Genomic DNA, 23,472 nt, shown 5'->3' with positions numbered 1-23,472 from the left:
AACGCAGAAATTTTATCCATATCGCAACATCGCCGTTCGCTAGCTGTAAGTTGCCATTTTGAATCTGTTAGCCAATCACATGCGAGGTACGTGTTTTAATACAAAAACACATAGAAACTACCTCGCATGTGATTGGCTAATGGATTCATATGTTTCTGCAGTTTGAACGTGACGACGCGACGGGCTGGTTGATGTGTGTTTTACGTTGAAAACTCTACTAAAATGTTGGATTATTCATTAATCTGGTGAGTGTAGTGTATTCTTGAATAGTTGATTTCAATATACAAGATTAAATTTGCCGACCTAGGGCCGTGAATTAGAAGACGCAATCGACAAGGGTGAGGCACCTCACCCAATTTTCCATAGAGACAGTGGTTAAGACCATCCACACAGCGATGCCGATGTGTACTACTAACTTCCGTCTGTCTACCGAGGAGAGCAATAACGTCAAAAAAATAAAAGACTCCTCCAGACAGACGGATCTTTCTGTCTAACGTTAGCAGTAGTAGTAGGCCTGCCTAGCACTAATTTGCAATAAAATTTAGGGTTTCTAACGTTAGACCTTTAAATAAATGTTTGTAGGGCCTAATAATGTTTCACATAGGCCCTAGTCTAAAGTTAGTTCTAACGTTAGACTCTATCTTAAAACTGAATAAAAGATGTAAGAAGCCATGGTATGGTGGGTACATTGTAACTAGATCTACATTTTGGATAGAACCCCAGGCGCAGGCCCAAGGCCCAGTCCCCATAAAAAAAAAAAAAAAAAAAAAAAAAAAAAAAAAAAAAAAAAAAAAAAAATCACAGGCAACACACACTTTCATTTTTCACAATCCCATTACATCAGCAAACCTAACATATGGGACTGAACAATGTCGGATTAAGCTGAACATGGCACCTGTGCGATGTCAAGACTGCGACTCTCTACTCTAGACTCTCGTTGTTCTAATTCTATACACCATTTTCTTTCAATAAACTGTAGGAGAGGTAATCAATTAATAAAATTGTTGCACTGCATACGCAGAAACAAATCAAAGTAACTTACCCGAAGAACAAGAGAGGACTAACTAGCTAGCGGAACGAGCAGCTCCACCTTGATTCAGGCGACGTGTAATATCATACGCGGTAATAATAGACCGTCACGTCAGGTTCAGCTAGGTGAGAAAAGGAATACTGAGTAGCAGTAAGCGTTTGATTACTCAGTATGGTGCAGTTGAAAAGCAAATTCACTCCACATTTGGAAGAAAGCAGAAATGGATTTATGTACGTATTTATAGCAACTTTTCGAACCCATTTTCGATTGCCTGATCCATTTTGTCACAAGAAGTTCAATACTATGAAGAGTTAACTGTATGAGACTGCTGAAAATGAATACTGAACACTTTCTGTAAAAAAGACAAATTGGTAAGGAAATTTAATACAGGGCACATTTTTTAATTAAACATATACACAAAAATATGATCATTCATATCGGCCAATACTCTTCTTTTTTTGGGGGGGGGGGAGGGGGGAGAGGGAGGGGGAGAGAAGTGCAAAATGAAGAGGCAGAATGTGTAGGCCTACCACAAATATATTTGTGATTCAATTTAATTCAATGACAATTACTTTGTTTAATTACTGGCGGGCCCGTATACAACCTTCAATTGAGTTTAACTCGATGGTATATTGGTTGAGATGGGGATTCATGTTCAAACTTTAGGCCCTCTGTGAGATAATTAGAAACCACTAAAATATGAAATATTAAATAGCATACGATTCTAAGCGGTATTAAAAGTTTATTTCATGCAAATCGGTTTTGAAATGGGTTTGAATATCCGAAACAAAATAAAGTGGGTAACCACTTTGTTGGTGGAATATCTCAATTATTTCAAAACCCATTTTCATCAAATAAACTTATTATACCTCTATATGCTCTTTGAGATTTTATATATACCAGTAAAGTGGTTTCTAATTATCTCACAAAAAAGTTAAAACCTGAATCTCCATGTCAACCGAAACTATACTCTCTAAAAGAATCGAGTGAAAATATTCACTCTTGAAAGAGTGCATACAAAAAGGAGTCAATTTAGAGTGAAATTTGAGTGCATTTTGAGTGAAAATGTTCATTTTCACTCATTTTGGGGTGACCTCAGGGATCACTCGAAGATTTGGAGTGATCCCTGAAAACAAGTGAAAATGAACATTTTCACTCAAAATTCACTAAAATTTCACTCTAAATTCACTCTTTTTTTTTGTATTCACTCCTTCAAGAGTGAATATTTTCACTCGATTTTTTTTTAGAGAGTACCATCCCTTTAAGAAGACTCGAGGAGCGAGGAGGAGCGAGGAGGAGGAGGAGGTGAGGGAGCGGGAGAGAGCAAGAGCAGTATTGAACATATTAACCCGTTCTGTGCCAATGGGTCAAAATAGTGCACAAATGTTACCTAACAATAGGGAGCTTTAGATTTTAGACGCGCGGACGTTCAAAGAGAAAAAAAACATGATCTGAGCGTGCGCAGTAGCGCGGATCAAGTTACTGCGCACGCTCAGATCATGTTTTTTTCTCTTTGAACGTCCGCGCGTCTAAAATCTAAAGCTCCCAAATACCTCATGATGGCTAGGTAATTAATGTGGCAAAGCAGAGAGTTAAAGAAGAAATCCACCCACAAAAATTAATACATTTAAAAAAAAAAGAGAGAAAAAGACTTCCTAAAGAATGATACAAAATGCCAAAAAATCGGATGAAGAACAAAGAATAGAAGATAATATGACATTTTGAAATTTCACGTTTTTGGGGTAATATTTTTGACCAATCCTTATGAATATTCAAAGGAGCGAATTGATATCATACCCTATTTTTCATGCATGTTATATATGAAATTCGGATCAATTTTTATTTTAGCTATGTTCCCATTCCAATATATATATCTGAGTTAACATGTGTTCCTTTCTTATCTTGGGTGATTTTAAGACAAGTTTTATATTTATTCAGCTGAAATATGAGATTTTTTTTTCATTTCTGCATATGAAATGAATAACTCACTGAAACTGAAATAATGAATGTATAGGGTACTTGCAAGGCAATCAGGCAAGGAGAAAAATGACAAGAATACCTGGTAATCAAAACATATATAGGGCCTATAATTCCAATTTCGAGGAAGGAGGCCCCTAAATTTACCGATGTGCCTCCAAGTTTGATTTTCTCAAATTCAGGGAATAGGCCATTCAAAAAGGCATGCTTTATTTGGAGTTATAAAAGACGAATCAATGAATCATGATAATTGTATTTCACTGTTTGTTTGTTCATTTTCCAATCTGAGAAGATGCCTTAGAGTAAAGAGAGCTAAAGGAATTTTTTATATTTAGATCTCGGTACTTACACACACACACACACACACACACACACACACGCACACACAAACACACACACACATAATAATATATATATATATATATATATATATATATATATATATAGTACATACATAATATGGAAGGAGATTAGTGTTTATATAGTGATTGGATATCTTTACATTGATATATATTATGTAAACTCAATTGTTGGTTGTTTTTTACCGTATATGCATTGGATACTTTGTGACTTGTTTGTTCCCCGTTAATTGTTATCTCTGTAAATTCTACTCATAAGTTTTAATGAAGATGTATCACTTTTTGTAATCTTATATATTGTTTTGTCTATTTTTGTGTCCAGTAGCCAATATAACATGTAAACTATATTTGTGTGGTCACTATAGAAGGGCCTGTTTTTATTTTTTTAATCTGTACTTTATTTTTTTTTGTACACCTGTTTTGTTGAAGTTGCACAGTGACTGACTCAGCCGTGACTGATGACAATATACTGTTAATAAACAAAATTAATGAAGGAATGGATGTGTGGTAATTGACAGGCCTACAGCAGGAAATACGAACAATATTGTCTGCTGGTGTAAGGGGTCTAGGCCTGAACTCATATGAGCCTGCGTTATCCCTCACTCTGTTTCCTTTGACCCCCCCCCCCCCAAAAAAAAGCAAAAAACCAACAAAAACAAAACAAAACAAACAAAAAGAAAAACGCGCACACACCCAAACACGGCACACGTCTAACACACCATGAAGCTTAGCTTCATGCACACACTAAGGCAACATTATCAATCTGAGAGAAAATTGTCAAAAACGCACTAAAAGCAAATCATTTGGTTATCGGCGGAGATTCTCTCTATCGTTTCCACTTGCTTTGCCCGACCTCCCCCCCCCCCCGTGTCACTAATCATCAGGTTGTAAGACTTGTAAGCATTTCACTGTTGCTAAGACCCTTGTACACTTAGCAAAAAAAAAAAAAAAGTTCATCTTTCTCGTAGATTATTCGGCTAATATAATGTTCTATTATACCATGTTAAAGGTTATTTAGTTGGCTATCAGCCTAGTAGATCAATTAAAAAAAAAAGGGAAATTTCACGCATTAGTGAACATATTTCTTTTTCTCTTCCAAGGAACAAAACAAGTAAAAATTGCAAAAATTGACAAAATGTTATTCAAATGTACGTGCTCTTCCACAATGAGAACAAAACACAAATTCAACACAATGAGAAATGCAAATTAATTTGCAAAAATCAACCTATGATCTCTATAATGTCTCGGTGAGCCTCCAAAAATAAAGAAAGGAAAAAAATAATGGAGGAAAATGACGAATCTTCTGTAAAATCCATATTCAAAAAGACATGAAATAATATTTGGTTATTAAATTTGCCTCATGAATTCTTAAATTCTTTAATTAAAAGATGAAATAACGAAATTCTGTCCATTATTATCACTTCTTGCGGCTTACTCCCTATGTTACAGTTCCCCTTCAGTTTCCCCATCATGTTTTTGCTTGAGAATATAAAGAGAAACATGGGAACAGAAACTTATTTCTGCTTTTGAATTCGTGTCTCTAATTGCTTTAAATTGGTCTTTTGTTGTCATTGCTATCTTGAAGGGCATTTGCCAATGAATGTCAATATGTCCATTTCTTCAAGTTGTGCTTTGAGGACAAAAACGAATGTGTTCACTCATGCGTAAGGTTTCCCTTTGCATAAATCCACCAAGTTAATAGCCAATTAAATCACCTTTAAAGGGACTGTACAGTACTGGTTGAGGTGGGGATTCATGTTTTGAACATTCCTAAGTGAGATAATGAAAAGCCTCTTATGAAATATGAAAGAGCATGTAATTTTAAGGATTCAACATTGATGCAAATTGGTTTTCAAATGGCCGAGATATCCAAAAAAAGTGCTAATAATAAAAGGCGACATGCCACAACTTTATTAGGATCTCTTTGTTTCACCTTGTTTTTGGATATCTCAGCCATTTCAAAACCGATTTTCATCTAATAAACTTTTGATTCCCCTTACAATCGCATGTTCTTTGACATCTCATAGTGTGGATTCTGAATATCTCGCAAAACGTTAATAGCTAAATCCTCACCTCGACCAGAACTGTACACACCCTTTAATATGGTATATGGCACAATTGTTTTTATCAAAATCTTCTATGAAAAATATGAACTGGAAAAAGTGTTTACTTTCTTTCTTTTTTCTTTTTTGCTGTGAAGATCTATAATGGTACATTGCGTTCCGAATGTCACGCCCTCGACTGTCGCGTGATTACCCTTTACAGCTACCATCGAATTGATATCACGTTCTTGATCGGCTACATCAACCTTATTCGGACTAGATGTATTTACTAGACATCAGTAAGCTTTAACGTAAGATAAGGTGATTATTAGCAAGTTGAATGCATGTGCAATATCAGTGCATATCTTTATATTAATATTTACAATATTATCTTTCTAACTGTTTGTTTGAATACGAAAGTTACCGTTGGTAATTTCTATTTGTATCTCTTTCCAAAATAATAGCGTTTGATATAATAGACTACGAAGCTAAAAGTTTGCAGCGGGTTTACTGTGGATGTTTTTCCACCGTATATCACTGGCTGGTGGTGTAGTACGGGTACGTAGGATTGATGAAAGTGCTGGTGCTATGTCATGTGTTATGTGCACCGACCTCCTCATCGACATTGACTGAGAAATAGTGATGCTCCTGGCCTGGCGTTGACTTCGACCTTTCACGGACACGAGGAACCTGAAAGTGTTTTTGAGATATCTTCTACTCGTTAGTCGAGCAGTTTGATCGAGTAAACGGGATTTGCGACCTGACTTGATCAGTTGATCACAGGCACCGCACCGCCACCGGTCATCACTTGCTTGAGTGACATCAGTCGGTAAACAAAGGCAGATATTATTGTTCACTCTCTCTCAGTCTCTGTTTGGTCTGCTAGATCTGCAGTGTTGTGTGCACCATCAGTGATGACCATTTGACCTAGATTCTCTACTAGTCGTATGTGTGCACGAACACTATGTTCCCCTAGCCCTGAGAGTCTCCATTTTTATGTCTGATGTGTTGTTTAATGGAGGTGTGCATGATTGATGATGATGTATGGTAGGCCCTGCCTAGGCCTAACATGTTACACGTAACGTTAGATGGATCAGAATGGAGGGAGATTAAGATTGATAAGAAGGAGAAGGTTGGAAAATCAAGGAGATAAACATTTGTAAATTGTATACAGTGTAAAGGGAGCTCAAGAGCAAATGAATGAATGGTGAATTACATGTATTAAATCTCCAGCTCCATCGCATCCTTTAATAATTCAACCCCACTCACTCAGCTCCCCACCCCCCCCCCCCCCCAAGTGTCGCTAGAATCTGGTAAAATTTAATCCTGGTATCGTCAAATGAAAATCCATAGACCATACATTTGCAGAGACTCCCAACCCCATGCACCTGATCCGGAGATTCTCCCACCTGAAACCGCTAGCAAACTGTAGACTCCAACTTGATGTGCGCAAAGCACAAATCACGAGCGCGAAGTCCCTTGCAGCCAAGGTCCAGGGCCCACTTAAAGGGCCCTTGAATTGAATTCTGCTCTAGGGTTCTAGATGCTCTCTTGTGCTATAAAGCAGGAGAGTTGGAGTCTCTGCCTTTGCTTCCATGTCTAAATCAACCACAGTCAAGTTGCTTTAAGTTTGTACACTGGATATTTATTTCATTAAAAAAGTTGCTATGATACAACTCGACTCTTACTGCAAGGTGGCAAGTGTATGTATATAGACAGTATACAGGTATGGTATTACTGGACAGCATGGTAATTCCGGACACGCAGATGTTTGCGTACTAATGACATTCAGTACGCGTGAGACTTCATAGATTAGCCTCACAGAACGTTGTGTGGACCGAAATCGCAAAAAACAGGACATAAAAATTTAAAAACGAGAAGAAATTCACATTTTACCCCAAATTTATAGTTGAGTGACCTGCACCTCGTCATAGTTAATATCTATGCATGTTTGAATCACATTTCGTCACTGAAATTCTATGAAATCCCACTAAACATACAGGAAAAATGCTGAAGATTCCAATAGAACCACAAGTTAACTGATCGATACTGGAAATTTCCAGCTTTCGTCCTCAAACGCAAATGATGCATTAGTTGCGCGCTCGAGGAAGGGGCCCGCAACTCGTCACCTGTGCTCCCGTAGACAAAGCATGTAAAATAGAAGTCAATTTTTTATCGCGTGAACTGTTCAAAATGTTCAAGATAGACATTTTACCGTGAAATACAAATTTGAGCCTCATTTGCTGATTTTTTCTTTGTCGTCCGTTCGGGAAGAATGTGTACGGTGATTCGTGGGATGAATTGTGATTCTGGTGCAAGGACAAGGTGCAAAAGACATGGATGATTTCATTACGAAAATCGTGTCCGGAATAATAATGCGATTTTACACCGCGCGAAAGACAACTTTTTGGAGAGGGGTACAATATTTGAAGTCTATTTTCCAAAAATCGGAGTGAATAATTTTCATAATTTTGCCGAATTTGTAATTTTCAGGACTTTGTGAATAACTTGTGCAATTTGTAGCCGAAATTTTGTCTTCTGAGTACCGGTACGGAATTCAGAGCCACAAAAAAAAAGCATCCGGTGATACGATCAACTCTCCTAAATGGAAACAACAAGAATCTTGCTTAATGATTGGTTGTTGCCACAAGAAGTTGTCACTCTATAGCAAGAATTGCTATAAGTATCATAACAGGAATGGCATGAGACCCTTGAAGAAGGTGGGGGGGGGGGGGGGAGGCTAAAGGTCACAGCACATTTTATTGAGCAAAGTTGCCTTCACATTTTACATAAACTTTTAACTTATATTCGGTACCTATTCTTACCCCTTCAACCCGGCGAGGACGAGTCTCGAGTATTCTCGGGCAGGGGTCTATGGGAAATGCATGTTGTAGCAAACTCAACCCATCCTCAACGGGTTAATTTGTTCCCAGACATAACACTTCGTAACCACTTCTCTTTTCATTTCTGTAGTTTGTGATCTTCAAGAAGCACTGAACCTGAGGTCAGCATGGATTATGAATTCAAGCAGCAGACAGCCAAGATTCGCGAGAGTGTGGAAGACCTGTTTGACTTTGAGGGATGCAAAGTTGGCCGTGGCACCTATGGCCATGTGTACAAAGCCACCACAAAGAAGGAACCAAAGAGAGAGTATGCGCTGAAGCAGATTGAAGGGACGGGTATCTCAATGTCTGCTTGCAGAGAGGTGGCAGTAAGTACACTTGTAACCCATCACCATGATGATGTGATAGACTCACTTCAAATCTTTTTTTTTTTCTCAATGTGGTAAAATCTAAGGCTGCTGAGCAGAGTTTCTCATCTTGTTGGCCAAAGGCATGGAATTATACCTTGCCAAAGGAACTAGGCTCATCACCCTTGGTTTTGATATTCAAAAAGAATAAGTTCTTATATTCACTTTGACTTTGTCACTTAGACGAATTTGGATATAAAGCACATCGATCAGTTCAATATTGGAAATACGCTATGAAAAAGACTAAATTATAAATTATTATTTATTATTGTCTACTTTCTGCCTTCAAAAAAGAGATGATTTGTCGCATTTTATGAATTGAAAATCAATGACAGAAATGGCAAGACAGCCAGCCACCAATAAATTTGAGAAAATCAACTTTAACCTGTTGAGGATGGACTGATTTTGCTTCAACATACATTTCTCATACACTTGCCTGAGTATACTCGGGACTCGTCCTTAGTTGGTCAAAGTTCAAATATACGTGTACATTGAGTAGTCATCCCTGTTTGTGACAGGGTACCTATTTGCTGCAGGGGCTGTTTCAGGTGCGAGAGTACTCTCCCTTCCCATAACATTTGCAAGTAACTCCTGCTCTTGTTCCAAAGTGGGACTAAGCAGACTTGATAGTCTTTAGCTGTTTAATTGATGGACGTTGATCAATATTTTATTGCAGTGTGACCTTTTGATGACTATTCCCTTTGAAAACCAGATAAACCTTCATTTGTTATTTTGTGGAAGGTGTATGATTAGGGTCATCAAATGAATATAGATCAACATCATAACCTGTGTAAGTTGAAATGATTTGCATTTGCCCCCTTTTAGCATACCAGGTAACATCTATTTTCATGGAGTATCAGAAGTTAGGTTATAATATTAGTTGTATTATTTCAAACCTTTTCTCATGGTATGCTTGTTCCTGTCTTACCATCCTCAGTGTACTGGATTAATGAGTTTAACTATCTGGAATGTATTTCACATGACTACATTTGATTATCTGTAGTGTTCCAGCAACAGAGTAAAGCATGTAGTAATACTTGAAAGCCTGCCTAGATATCTCACTACTTTGATGATGTTTGCTCTAACAGTGCTCATTATGGTGAAAATTGAAAGAGTTTCTTGCAATATTCTGTTTTGCTTTCAGCTTCTCAGGGAATTGCGACATCCTAATGTGATATGTTTACGAAGAGTGTTTCTGTCGCACAGTGACAGAAAGGTGTATCTTCTTTGTGATTTCTCAGAGCATGACTTGTGGGTAAGTTGAAATTCCTGTGCTGGATGATATATTCTCTTTCGTCATTAGTGGGTGAATGTGAAACATGAACACTGTGGTTTTGTATGTTTTTAGAAAATAGTGGTACTAGAAACCATCAATATCATTTGGAACTTTCAAGTATTTCGTCAAATGTACTGATCCCTGAAAGATACTAAGCAAAGAAAATCTATCCATAGAACCAGAATGCTCTCCTGTTATGAGGATGGGCAATGTGTTATGATTTATGTGACAGGATTGTGTCAATAAAATTTGTCATCGTGTGGTTTATCATTTATTCCACTCTAGACAGAAATTCTCTTTGGTAACTTTTAGATATTTTAAAAAAAGCAAATTCACTGTCCAAGCTGGAAACAGTATTGACTTACTTAATACTAACACGGTGTCAGCAGTTTTATGAAGTGCGTTTTAGAAATTGTAAACAGTCAAGAGTATTCAAATTCATGAAATTCTTCCGTCAAGATGTTTTCATTGCAACTGATTGACAAATTGCCCTACATCGACGTAAATAAGCACTGAATTGATCAGTGTTTTAGTATTAACCATGATAAAAAATCATGGGCGTACATACTCCAGCAGGAATTGAAACTGCGACCTCCTGATCACCGGACAGGCGTCATCTCCACTAGACCACCGAGCTTTCGCCCGACAGCAAGTGTTGGTTCTAATCCTTTAGCATGCAGCAGGTACTGCGTAATTATTCAATTCATGAAATTCTTCCGTCGAGATGTTTTCATTGCAACTGATTGACAAATTGCCCTACATGGACGTAAATGCTATTAAGGATTAGAACCAACACTTGCTGTCTCTTGGAAGCTCGGTGGTCTAGTGGAGATGACATCTGTCCGGAGATCAGGAGGTCGTAGGTTCGAATCGTGCTGGAGTATGTACGCCCATGATTTTTTATAATGGCTACTACTAAAACGCTGATCAATTCAGTGCTTATTTACGTTGATATAGGCAATTTGTCAATCAGTTGCAAAGTCAAGAGTATGTTGCGCATTTTAGAAATTGTAAACAATTAAGAGTCAGATTATGTTATGCAATAACATTCTTGTTTTGTTTTTTTGTGATAATTTTTTGACCGACCTTTGCTAGGTTAGCAATATGATAGCCCCTGCATGCTTTGTTGATTAGTGACAGGAAAGAGGAAGCACGGTTTGAAGAGTTGCAACTTGTGACCACCATTTTCAATTGATTAACCCTGTATGCGCCCAGACTCTTAGCTTGACTTGCCAAGCATTGGTATTCAGTAATTCATCCAGACTGACATGATCTAGTTGTAAAGTTAGCAAGGCCACTCAATGCCTCAGTCCAACAGGAAGGCAATGGTGATGCAGTCGAGTCTAGGCAGATTGGGTATTAATCTCTATTCATTGACAAAAATTAGTTGCCAGACAAGTCATCTGTGCCAAGCAGCAAAGAAGGCACAGTAGGGGTTCAGTGAAGTGGTACCTGTGGTATCCACTTATAACAAGATTTGCTTACAACAATTCTACATCATATCAGTGTATGTCAGCAAAACAAATCTGCAGTCAACCTCACCAAAGTTGACCTTGCACAACTTAAAAAATTGGCTAGGTTGAAGAAAAATTGTGACCCGCCACGACAAAAGGATCCAAAAGTCGCTGACGGCTAAGCCGAGAAAAATTGAGTTTGAAGTCAGATTACCAAAATCAGTCCAATTGACCAAACCATCAAATTTCGGTTCTTGGCATATTTTTGTAGTCTAGTGTATCGTCTATCATCTGCCGAAATTTTGAAGCTAAATGATCAGAGGAAAGGCAAGAAATAAGTGCTTTTTCTGGACCATGATTATCCGACTTTCAGTGGAACAAAAACGTGTCCAAACATTTGGATTTAGCGCTGCAGATAGACTTCGCCTCCAGCAATGAGGGAGTGATCTTGTTGGTCAGTGCGTGGCATCCTGGCTACTGATTAGTCGTGCGTAGACCGCTGGTGCTAAGCTTAACTAAACATCGCAGAAGTTGCTAGGAGCATACCTCCTGTTGAGGTGAAAACTGTCTCCCTTGATCATGATTGCGTTGGAAGGAAAACTTGGAAGGCGGTTTGCTGTTTCCCGAAATGCTCTCATAAGATCATTGATAACTACGCAACCGAGTACTTTTATTACTCGTGTTATATGAAATTAAAGTGGAAGAGAAAGGGAATACTGTCATTTTCAGAAAATCGACCTCCCCTGACTTTCGGATCCTTTTGTTTTAGAAGGTCACAATTGTTCCCCAAATGGATATAAACATGTGACGATTCTATTGCTCAAGTTGAAATTCATGTGTGTCAAAGGCGAGGTTAACTGGATTTAAGTGACAGGAATTCACTTCTCTCTTTTCTTCAATATGATGCAGCATATAATCAAGTATCACCGTGCCAACAAGGCGAGCAAGAAAGGGCCAACCTCCGTGCCTCCGATCATGGTGAAATCACTTCTCTACCAGATCCTTGATGGCATTCACTATCTTCACTCAAACTGGGTACTACACAGAGATTTGGTAAGTTTAGGGTTTGTTTTTACATTGATAATCCTTTCTGCACATATTTTCATGAAAAGCGCGTTGCTGTGCCAGAGACTTTAGATAGTGTGTATAATGCCATGGAATTTTCTGTGCCAACTAGCACCTATGCAGCCAAGTTTGAGTTCCAGATCATTTGTTATGGCCAGAGTCAGTTTTCTAAGGGTGCGTTTATCAACTCTTTTTCTCGGCAGAAACAGGTTTTCCGAACAGCTTTCAAGGAATTTTTACAAGTTGATAAACGCAAAGCTGTTTTGAAAGCCCTTTCGGAAAGCCTTTTCGAAAGCCGCAAATTGGTGGCTTTCCAAACAGGTTTCCTAAACAGGTTTTCAGAAACCTGTTTCTAGAATCCTTTTGAAGCGAGATAAACGCAAAGCTGTTTTGAAACAGCTTTGTACTGCATTTACGAACCATGCACGCCTTATATGACCTCTTCTCCTCGGGTCGAATTGCGCAATGCAGCTGTGCAGTGACAGGCCAGTTATCGTGTTCGCGAAGAGTTGATAAACGCAACTATTTTGGAAGCCATTTCTAAAGGGCTTTGGAAACGGCTTTCGAAAGCGGTTTAAAAAGGGGAAAGTTGATAAACACAGCCATAGACATCTCAAGAGCACTCGACGTAGCTCTTCCATAATGCATGGAATTTGCCGTACAGCTGGAACATATACCTTAATACTGGTCAATGGAATGTGTACTTTTCACAAAAATGAATATTTGTGCAATTCCATGTCTATTTGGTTATGCTGTTATACTGACCTGATCATGTTTTCAAGGCATTCTTGTCAAGAGATGGATGAAATTACGAAAAAATTTAACTCTGATTACTTTTGAGTGAATTTTGTGATTTCCTCATATTTTCACGGAGTGTTCACAAATATGTCTTTATTTGCTGACTCTCATATAGGGTAAAACAAGATGTTTTCACTGCATGAAATTTTGCAAATTGGAGCTGCACATTGTTCCTACAGCCATTTTCATGGCATGAATTTTTTGTGAGTTGCCTCTAACGTTCAGTGTATATAGTGTAGACAAAAACTTTCACATGCATTTTGATTTTGCGAATCTTGGCTCTCGCAAAATTCACAAAATTAGAATGAACGAGACCACTCTTTGTTTTACAGTATATCTTGTTATTAAAAATCTACCTTCAAAGGTGATAATCAGGCATGATTTTGTTGTTTTTTTCCTACACTTTGAGCAGAAACCAGCCAATATATTGGTGATGGGTGAGGGGCCAGAGAGAGGAAGAGTGAAAATAGGTATGTGTCAATGCAATACAGGTATACTGTAAAAGTGGCTATTTTTGCACGACTTATTTTCTGCGCTTGGCTGTGTAAGAAGAGTGACTTTCACATGTTTTTGATTCGGCAAAATCAAGACATCAACTGCTGGAGCATATGGCACACAAAAATATTTGCGTGCTTTTATTTTTGCGCTAGCTTCTGGTTGTGCGAAATGCACAAAATTTCAACACCACAAAAATTTCCACTTTTACAGTACTATATGGTAGTACCATGATGTGATTGTACAAACTTGCTGTATTAGATGATAGTGGCTTTGGTTCCATTCATTACTCAAGGCTTTTCCCCTAGTACCGGTACATTAAAGTGCCATCATATGTAACAATGTAAATGTCATGTTCATATATGTTTATGTTCCCTGCCATGATTGGACTTTCTCCACATATTGAACAATTATTGATTTCTATTGATCAAATTGGTAATGTTGTGTAGTGATTGAGATTTTGAAATATTGGCTGACATTTGGTTGCATTTTGGGGCTATTCTGATCACTTTTATAATAGTTATCCTATGTACATTGATGGAGGATCACCTGCTCAAGACTTGACTTGCCAACTTGTTTCTTCTTGCAATATTTAGAATGCTGTTGTCTCTGAAGGAAATATGGAAAGTTAAAATTATACAGTCTCTGTGATAAAATGTAATTTCTTTATTTTACATCAGAATGTTTTTACATCTGTCAAGATTGCCTTGTACATCATCTCACCTGACAAGTTTTGTGTATGTTGGAAATCTATAACAAAAGACTAACTACTCATAACCCTTTCCAGCTGATATGGGGTTTGCCAGGCTGTTCAACTCACCTCTCAAGCCCCTGGCTGATTTGGACCCAGTGGTGGTAACCTTCTGGTACAGAGCCCCAGAGCTCCTTCTGGGGGCCAGACATTACACAAAAGCAATAGGTGAGTTGACAACATATCTACACTGTATGATGCAGCAAATTGTGCAGCAAGCCAGTTTATATTGGTGGAGATACGACTTTCTTGTTACCTGTAGCCTGTAGGGCATATATACCTTGAACAATATGGGTGGGTAAAGTGGCTGTTTTGAGTGATACATCTCTAGATTTGTTTGATTTCTTCTCCTGAACCCTTTCTGTGCCAGGAACCCAGGGTTGTGTGTACAAGACTATTGGGTTTTCTGTGCAAATCAGCACTTAGTGCAACACAAAGGTTGTAGCTTTCCTGTGGGCAAAAGAAAACTAATAACAACTTTAACCTGTACATTAGTGATATGTCTTTGCATGAATACATAGTTCTGAGTGAATTCAGTGTCTCAGCTGGAGTTTGTTGAATAAATTGTGAGCAGTTCATCCTCTGGCAGACATATGCAAATTTTCATGTAAGTACAATTTTGTTTTAACCTATCATGTCCCTCTTGACCCAGATGTAAGAATGGATACCCAGCAATACTAGTGTAATAACAATGGCAGGGCCCTCTGGTAGAACAGTGGCAACACTGAAGAGGCTACCTTAGATAAAGAAGATGTTATTTTATTATGATAAACAAAATGAATTGACAAATATTTGCATGTGATAGGAATAGTCTTGATACATTGTAGTTGTAACAGTTAAAACTATGTAGCATGTTGTAGATCAGTCAGCACTGATTTAAAGGGACTGTACAGTACTGGTTGAGGTGGGGATTCATGTTTTGAACATTCCTAAGTGAGATAATGAGAAGCCTCTTATGAAATATGAAAGAGCATATAATTTTAAGAAGGATTCAATGTTTATTTGATGAAAATTGTTTTTCAAATGGCTGAGATATCCAAAAAAGTGATGATGATAAAAGGCGACAGGCCACGCCTTTTATTAGAGTCTCTTTGTTTCACCTTGTTTTTGGATACCTCAGCCATCTCAAAATCGATTTTCATCAAATAAACTTTTGATACCCCTTAGAATTGCATACTCTTTGACATCTCATAGAGTGGCTTCTGAATGTCTCGAAAAACATTAAAAGCTAAATCCTCACCTCAACCAGAACTGTACACACCCTTTATTATTAGCACCAATCACTGACACAAAAAACGTTTTAGATGTGAGATAACCTGGATGATTATCAACAGAGAGATATGAAAAAAGTCATTCAATTCAAGTTTATTTAATTAAATTCAATTCAACTCCAATCCGTGCAGTTCAGCTCAATTCACAATTCAATTCAATGCATAACAGTAAAATTCAGTTCCATTCAATTCATTTGAATTCAGTTCATTTCATTTCATTTCATTTCAGTTCATATCAATTCAATTCAATTCAATTCAATTCAATTCAATTCAATTCAATTCAATTCAATTCAATTCATTTCATTTCAGTTCATATCAATTCAATTCAATTCAATTCAATTCAATTCAATTCAATTCAATTCAATTCAATTCAATTCAATTCAATTCAGATATATGGGCCATAGGCTGCATCTTTGCTGAGCTTCTGACATCAGAACCCATCTTCCACTGCCGGCAAGAAGACATCAAAACCAGCAATCCGTACCATCACGACCAGCTGGACAGGATATTCAATGTCATGGGCTTCCCACAAGGTTGGTTTTATTTCTTTCTTTCTTTATTGCTTCTCTGTGTATAATTGTGCCTCATTGATGTTGTCTGCCAAACAGTGGCAACTGGGTACAGATGGGCCCTATTGAGAGGAAAATGTTATTCATCATAACAGGAACTATGCTATATCAGTAGCCTAAACAATTAAACAATAAAAGCTAACAACTCACTATAAAGAGGCTTGTGGAACAGGAAAGTTTGTTTGTCATAAACAGGTCTTAGGAACAGGAAAATTGTATGATTTCAATTATTTAACTCTTCAGATTTTATCATTCTGAACACCAAGATTCCACTGTGATGCATTTTTCTGTTCTCATTCATGTACTCTGTTAACATCGTTTCTTAACAGTGCCAGCAGATTGTGTTTGAATATTTTTATTTTATTATTTTCTAAAGTGAAGCAAGGTACATGTAGTTCATGTATCAGGCAACATAAAAAAGAACTATTACTTTTTGTCTTGTGCAGCATCCCTAGGTCATGATGATTATGTGATTTTTTTTTTTTCCCCTGCAAGACCAGCCAATGTAATTTGCATATTCTTTTCACACTGTCTATTATTTTATATTGAATTCAATGCATATTTTGATTTCGACTCTATATCATGACCATTAATTCTTTATGTGTCTTATGCAACCTATGTCTTACATAACCTGTGTATCATGACCTTTGTCATACATGACCTTTTTCTTGCATAATGTCTTTATTACATGACCTTTGCCTTGACCTTTGTCTTACATGACCTTTTATCACATGAACATTGTCTTACTTCACCTTCGTCTTACATACCATCCTTATAATTGCATGACCTTTACCTTACTTTCATAGTCTTGTATTACTTGACCTTTGTTTATAATTGTCCCCGCCGAACGAGTTCGAGCAGGGGACTATTAAACGGGCTCCGTACGTGTGTGTGTCCGTGTGTCCGTCCGTGCGTCCGTGTGTCCGTGTGTCCGTCCGTGCGTCCGTGTGTCCGTGCGTCCGTGTGTGATCAAAATGTTCAAAATGCTACTCCTTCGCCATTTCTAACCCGATTTTGATTCTGTTTGCTTTATATGATAGCACTACATAGGAGCTTTGAAACTTCTATACAGAATTTCAGTTGTGACCTTTGACCTTGACCTTTGACCTATATTGTACATTTTGCTTCAAAATGCTACTCCTTTGCCATTTGTAACCCGATTTCGATTCCGTTTGCTTTATATGATGGCACTAGGTGAGGGCTTCAAAACTTCTACACAGAATTTTGACCTTTGACTTCTTTGACCTTTGACCTTGATTTTTGACCTATATTGTACTTTTTTGCTACAAAATGCTACTCCTTCGCCATTTGTAACCCGATTTCAATTCCGTTTGCTTCATGTGATGGCACTAGGTGAGGGCTTCAAAACTTCTACACGGAATTTTGACCTTTGACTTCTTTGACCTTTGACCTTGATTTTTTACCTATATTGTACTTTTTTGCTACCAAATGCTACTCCTTCGCCATTTGTAACCCGATTTCGATTCCGTTTGCTTTAAGTGATGGCACTAGGTGAGGGCTTCAAAACTTCTACACAGAATTTTGACCTTTGACTTCTTTGACCTTTGACCTTGATTTTTGACCTGTATTGTACATTTTGCTACCAAATGCTACTCCTTCGCCATTTCTAACCCGATTTCGATTCCGTTTGCTTTATGTGATGGCACTAGGTGAGGGCTTCAAAACTTCTACACAGAATTTTGACCTTTGACTTCTTTGACCTTTGACCTTGATTTTTTTACCTATATTGTACATTGGCTACAAAATGCTACTCCTTCGTCATTTCTAACCCGATTTCGATTCCGTTTGCTTTATGTGATGGCACTAGGTGAGGGCTTCAAAACTTCTACATAGAATTTTGACCCTTGACTTCTTTCACCTTTGACCTTGATCTTTTTACCTATATTGTACATTTTGCTACTAAATGCTACTTCCGGCGGGGACATATTTTACGCACCGCGTAATTTCTACTTTTCCTTGTTGTTTATAATATGATGACCTTTGTATTACATGACCTTTGTGTTACATGATCCTTGTTTGCATTTGACCTTTGTATGGCAGAGAAAGACTGGGAGGACATTAAGAAGATGCCTGAACACAGCAACCTCATGAAAGACTTCAGGAGAGGAGGGTAAGTTTGCCCCCCTTCAAATCTCTTTTCATGAAGGAGAGATGTAGAGAAAAAGAGATACAGGAAGATGAGAATGTAGAGATAGAGAGAGGAAAGAAAATGAGAAATCCTAGATGATGATTGCTATACCACACCTTCAAAGATTCTCGCTCTCTGATTGGTTGACTGCGTACTGCTCATCTTGTGACATGCTCGAAAAAGACAGTCATTCAACTTTCATAAAAAAAAAAAAAAGGTTGCCGTACTATTCAGCAGTCACCTGGGAACACAAGTGTTGATGTACGAGCTGTCCGACAGATAGATGTACAAACAAATAAGATGTATGGTCATAACTCATGCCGTGGAACAAGATTTGTATGCAGTGAAAGATTCGTCTTCGTTTTGCCTCATTGCATACTGTAGAGTGCCTCTATCTTTCATCTCGTGTGAAATCTTGGACCATTGCGCTTGTGACCATTCACTCTTTGTATATCACAGAAAAACAGTTGTCATTTTTTTCAGTGTTTTCTTTTGTTTCGTCTTTATTTTTGCTATTAAAATTGACAACAGGTTTCACAGAAAGTGTTGACTACACAGTCATGTCTATTGCTGGAAAGGTAGAAATACTGTTTTTCCAAAAAAAAAATTGTGCATTTTCAGCTCTTGGGAAACTGCAATGCTGTTTTCGAGGTTGTCATCCCTAGTATGTCATTACCCCATTGTCCATCAGAATCTGGTGCTTCCTTTACAAAGTCTACAAAAGTTTTTAGAATATCATAAAGAAAAGGTCATTGCAGCAGTCCCTTAGTTTGCAGGCACAAACCCTTGTTGGTCGTAAAGGAGTCTGCGCCAAGACTACTACATGCACCACTTTGGCACTGTCCCATAGGCCCTGTGTTGAAGCTTCTCCCAACAAGGTCCTTGTTGGGAGAAGCTGCAGTGTAGTGGTGCGTGTATTAGTCTTGGCGCATGCAGACTCCTATACGACCAACAAGGGTTTGTGCCTGCAAACTAGCAGTCCCTTACCTTCCCTTTGCCTTCCCATAAATCTTCATCTCTTACAATTGTACCTTGCTAGAGAGAGAGAGAGAGAGAAATACAAACTGACAGAGGCATTGGAATAGCATACTTGCCAACTAGTAAGATTTTATCAGATTCAGTAAGATTTTTTACGTTAAAAATAGCAAAATCAGATTTTTTAAAAATATTTAGATATACCTTTCATGTGTATTTTCTGAAGATTTGACCGAAAGTAAGATTTTTAACTTCAGTTTGCATATGAAATAAGATTTTTGCAATCCACGAGTAAGATATTTCATCTTGAAATGTTGGCAGGTATGGAATAGTGTAAGAGAAAAGTAGATATCAGATACTTACATTTGACGTGTACATTTGTTCCTTTTTCTCTTGGAAAAAAACAAAACAAAACAAAAGAAAGAAACAAACAAAAACAACAAAATATTGTTCACAGTGGACCAGTGTGGCAGCAGATGTCAGCTCTAACAGATTATTAGTGGCTTTCAATTCCATGAATCTTGTAAAGAGTACCGTGGTCATACTCTGTATTACGTGAAAGAATGTTATTGCTGTGAAGTGTGTAAACATTTCCTGGCAAATTTACATTTGTATGTACTCAACTTTATTGTAATTCAGATATTTAACCTTTTCTCTCTTTTCCTTTGTAAATCCAAAAGAGACTTATTAGAATTCTAGGAGGATAGTTAGTTGAAATTGAATGAGAAGGTGGTATGTGATAATATTGCAAATATTTTTTTTTAAAACTTCACCCTACAGATATGCTAGCTGCTGTTTACCGAAATACATGGAGAAGCACAAAGTGTCGAAGGATAGTAAAGCATTCCAACTTGTGAGTTCTTGTATAATTATGTATTTTATTATATCCATGCAAAACATATCTGGACTGTCACCACCTTACCATAATGAAGTTGAAGATATTAAAGCTGCCTAATATGAAAAATATGGTGATTGTGATGAAAATTAAAGAATTGTTATAATTTGTCAATAATTTGAAGTTTAGTGTCTCTGGCATTTCCTGAGCAAATTTCAATGTCTTGGAAATGTTTTGAAATCCCAAAATGTATTTTTAATGAAGTATGTTATTTACTCTTACAGTATATTAGTAGGTCATTTAAATTTGCCTGTTGTGTTTTAATCCCTACTCGTCCAGCTATCAGCTATACTGCATCTAATCTTCAAAGCCAATTTTCTCGAAAAATTTGTTTATGACATGATCAGCTTCTGCACACTTGCTGCGATAGGTGTTATGAAATAAATGCGAGGTGAAATTATCTTTCTTTCAACTCAGTCTGCACATAGAATATGGATTATTTTTGTATATCATTGATAGGTTAAAATCAAGAGAGTGTTGATAAAAACATTTTGTACAATGTAACTGAAAACCAGTCTTCAAGTCAATGTTTGGCAACTCCATCAGGCTCTCACAGCAACGGGTTGCATGAATGAATTCGTTGCCAACTACACGCAGATGGCGAGAAACCATGAGTCATTGTTACAATTTCTTCACAGTTCCATGACGTTTCCTTCTACGACAATTGCTCCCATGAAATATCTGTACACTAAGCCAAATATAACACCTACCCACAAGCATAACCCTAACCCTAACCCTAATCTTCACATCAAACTAAACCTAAAACCCTATCACAACCCAACCCTAACCCTAAGTCCTTTAGTAGAGAAAATAAGACCGGAACAATTGTCGCAGGAGCAAATGTCATGTCACCTTTCTGTACGCACTTTTAACTTCAACTCAAATGCAACAAGTAGAAAGATTGATCTTCAGCACATTCTGCTGTGAGACCTACTAGACTGTTATGATGGAAAAACACATTACCTTTAGTACTCATAGCAGTGGTAGTAGAAGAATTAGACATATGAAAGAGTAGTTTCGGTAGTGATGATACAATGAATTAAAGTAAATTGGAAATGAAAATTGGTCATGATAGATTCGTGATATTGAATGAATTGGTAGTAAGGAAGGCAGCAAAAGTAGACACAGCAGTAATAAAGCCAATGATGATGATGATGATGGTCGTATATGAAATGAATTGATTTTGCAGTTGTCCAAGCTGCTCACGATGGATCCTACCAAGCGGATGACATCAGAGCAAGCTATGAGTGATCTGTACTTCAAGGAGCAGCCTCTTCACACGGCTGAGTAAGATTGATTTATAATTGCTTCAGAATCTGAATGACAGTGGTACGTACAGTAAGGGGAAGATATAGCATGGGATGGACTTCAGAATTTGAATAAGATTATGTCAATATGTACAAGTGGATAGGAGTACCAGTATAGTAAATTGTATTCACTGAGTCTGCATATTCTGTTTGGGGTGAATTTCCGTTAACCCGTTGAGGACGGACTGATTTTGCTACAACACACATTTCCCATAGACACCTGCCCGAGTATACTCGGGACTCGTCCTCAACGGGTTAAATATGTCAGAAATATTTCAAATTAGTTGAAGAATTACATAAAGTTGTACAAAAATGTTTTTAACAAATAATTATTTTAGTCACCCAAGCATGCAAATTAATTGTATCAAGCTGTTTGTGGATTTTTAGTTCAATTACTTTTTCAATAAAGATATCCATATTTAATATTATGTCACCAGTCAATGCAAACACAGTGTTATGCATATCGAAAGCCTTTTCGAATTTTAGTGCAAGATCTAAACCATGTGACCAGATAGTATCTAATTCTAAATAAGTGCTGACTTTCAGAATTAGGCCAAGAAATAAAAAATGTTGCATTGGCATAACGCGGCCAACCCTAAAATGTCCCTGATCCTAGAATTCCCCCCCCCCCCAATTTTTTATGTGAGTTATCCGCTTCTTTTTATTTCATCTGCATGTGTATTAGCACAATTTTTTACAACATTTGGTTGTTTTCACAAGTTTTTGTTTTTCGTACTTCATCATATGAAGCCGTACAGTGTTTGCTTCACCGCAAAGTTCGGCGGTAAAAAAAAAAAAAAATAAATCGACCTACCGATCCTATTTTCATATGGCCCGTTATGCCAATACAATTTTTTATTTTGGGACGTGGGGAGTGGGGGCTTATAGACTTACATCACATGATAATAGAGACATATAAAATTCTCACTCTATTTTTTGTTTCCTTCCTTTTTTATTTGTTTTCCTTCAGTGTATTTGACGGCAAACCCATCCCGTACCCCAAGCGAGAATTCTTGACAGATGATGACAACGACGATAAATCGGACAACAACAAGGTAAGACCTTGTGCCCTCCTCCAGCTTCTGATAAAAATGTGTGAAGAAGCACTGCTTTGCTAGCCTTTCCAGGGTCCACAACATTTTTGTGCAGTTGATGAAAGAAAAAAAAATGACATGAGCATGGTTCCAAGGTTTACATGTAGAAAACACAAGCTAACCCATCATTTTCTTCACATTCCTAAACAGGAATTTACCCCAAAATGCATAATGTGGATTTATTATAAATTTATTATTAATTTGTCTCTCAAAGCATCTTGGGTAAAACAAACAAACAGACAAACAAAACAAAGCAAAAGACACAAACATTTGCAGTTTCTCTTTCGTATGACCATAAATGCTTAATATATGTGACCCGCTACAACAAAATGATCCTAAAGTCGGGCGAGGTCGATTATTTGAAAATTGCATGACACAATTCCCTAATCTTTCTGCTTTAAATTGATATATAACACGCTTTATAGAAATAGTCGGCTGCGGAGATATCAATGTTTAAAAGAGAGCATGTCAAGACGTCTGGGAAATCACTGTTTCGAGAAAAGCGCCCTAAAAGTTCTCCTTGCGACGCAATCACAATCAAGAGACACGCAAGTCAGTATTCACCTCCGGACAATAGAAGTTAAGCCCTAGCAACCCCCGAAATGCTCATTCAAACACAGCGTCAGCGGTCTCCTCACCAACCAATCAGTGACAAGGATGTTAGGAGAAGCGGCTAGGCATAGCGCACCCCGCCCGCACGCACCAGTCGACTGGG

At 37.6% G+C, this 23,472-nt stretch overlaps 1 protein-coding gene across 3 annotated transcripts in view; it reads left to right on the top strand.

The window, feature by feature from the left end:
* Positions 1–23,472, top strand: part of LOC140243004 (cyclin-dependent kinase 8-like) — a 52,395-nt gene that overhangs the window by 10,273 nt on the left and 18,650 nt on the right. For 2 of the 3 annotated variants that reach the window (XM_072322746.1, XM_072322744.1), the window contains exons 1-11: positions 5,987–6,237; positions 8,382–8,619; positions 9,803–9,913; positions 12,298–12,441; positions 13,664–13,721; positions 14,534–14,665; positions 16,158–16,301; positions 18,399–18,468; positions 20,242–20,314; positions 21,546–21,643; positions 22,634–22,718. In XM_072322746.1, coding sequence (XP_072178847.1) covers positions 8,419–8,619; positions 9,803–9,913; positions 12,298–12,441; positions 13,664–13,721; positions 14,534–14,665; positions 16,158–16,301; positions 18,399–18,468; positions 20,242–20,314; positions 21,546–21,643; positions 22,634–22,718 — 1,116 coding nt within the window. In that variant the 5' untranslated portion in view covers positions 5,987–6,237; positions 8,382–8,418. Of the gene's footprint in view, positions 1–5,986; positions 6,238–8,381; positions 8,620–9,802; positions 9,914–12,297; positions 12,442–13,663; positions 13,722–14,533; positions 14,666–16,157; positions 16,302–18,398; positions 18,469–20,241; positions 20,315–21,545; positions 21,644–22,633; positions 22,719–23,472 lie in introns of those variants that run through there. The other variant, XM_072322745.1, reaches the window with a different exon arrangement.

The sequence above is a fragment of the Diadema setosum genome, chromosome 19 (assembly GCF_964275005.1).
Source record: "Diadema setosum chromosome 19, eeDiaSeto1, whole genome shotgun sequence".
NCBI classification, from domain to species: domain Eukaryota; kingdom Metazoa; phylum Echinodermata; class Echinoidea; order Diadematoida; family Diadematidae; genus Diadema; species Diadema setosum.
This window is presented reverse-complemented; position numbering and strand designations above follow the sequence as displayed.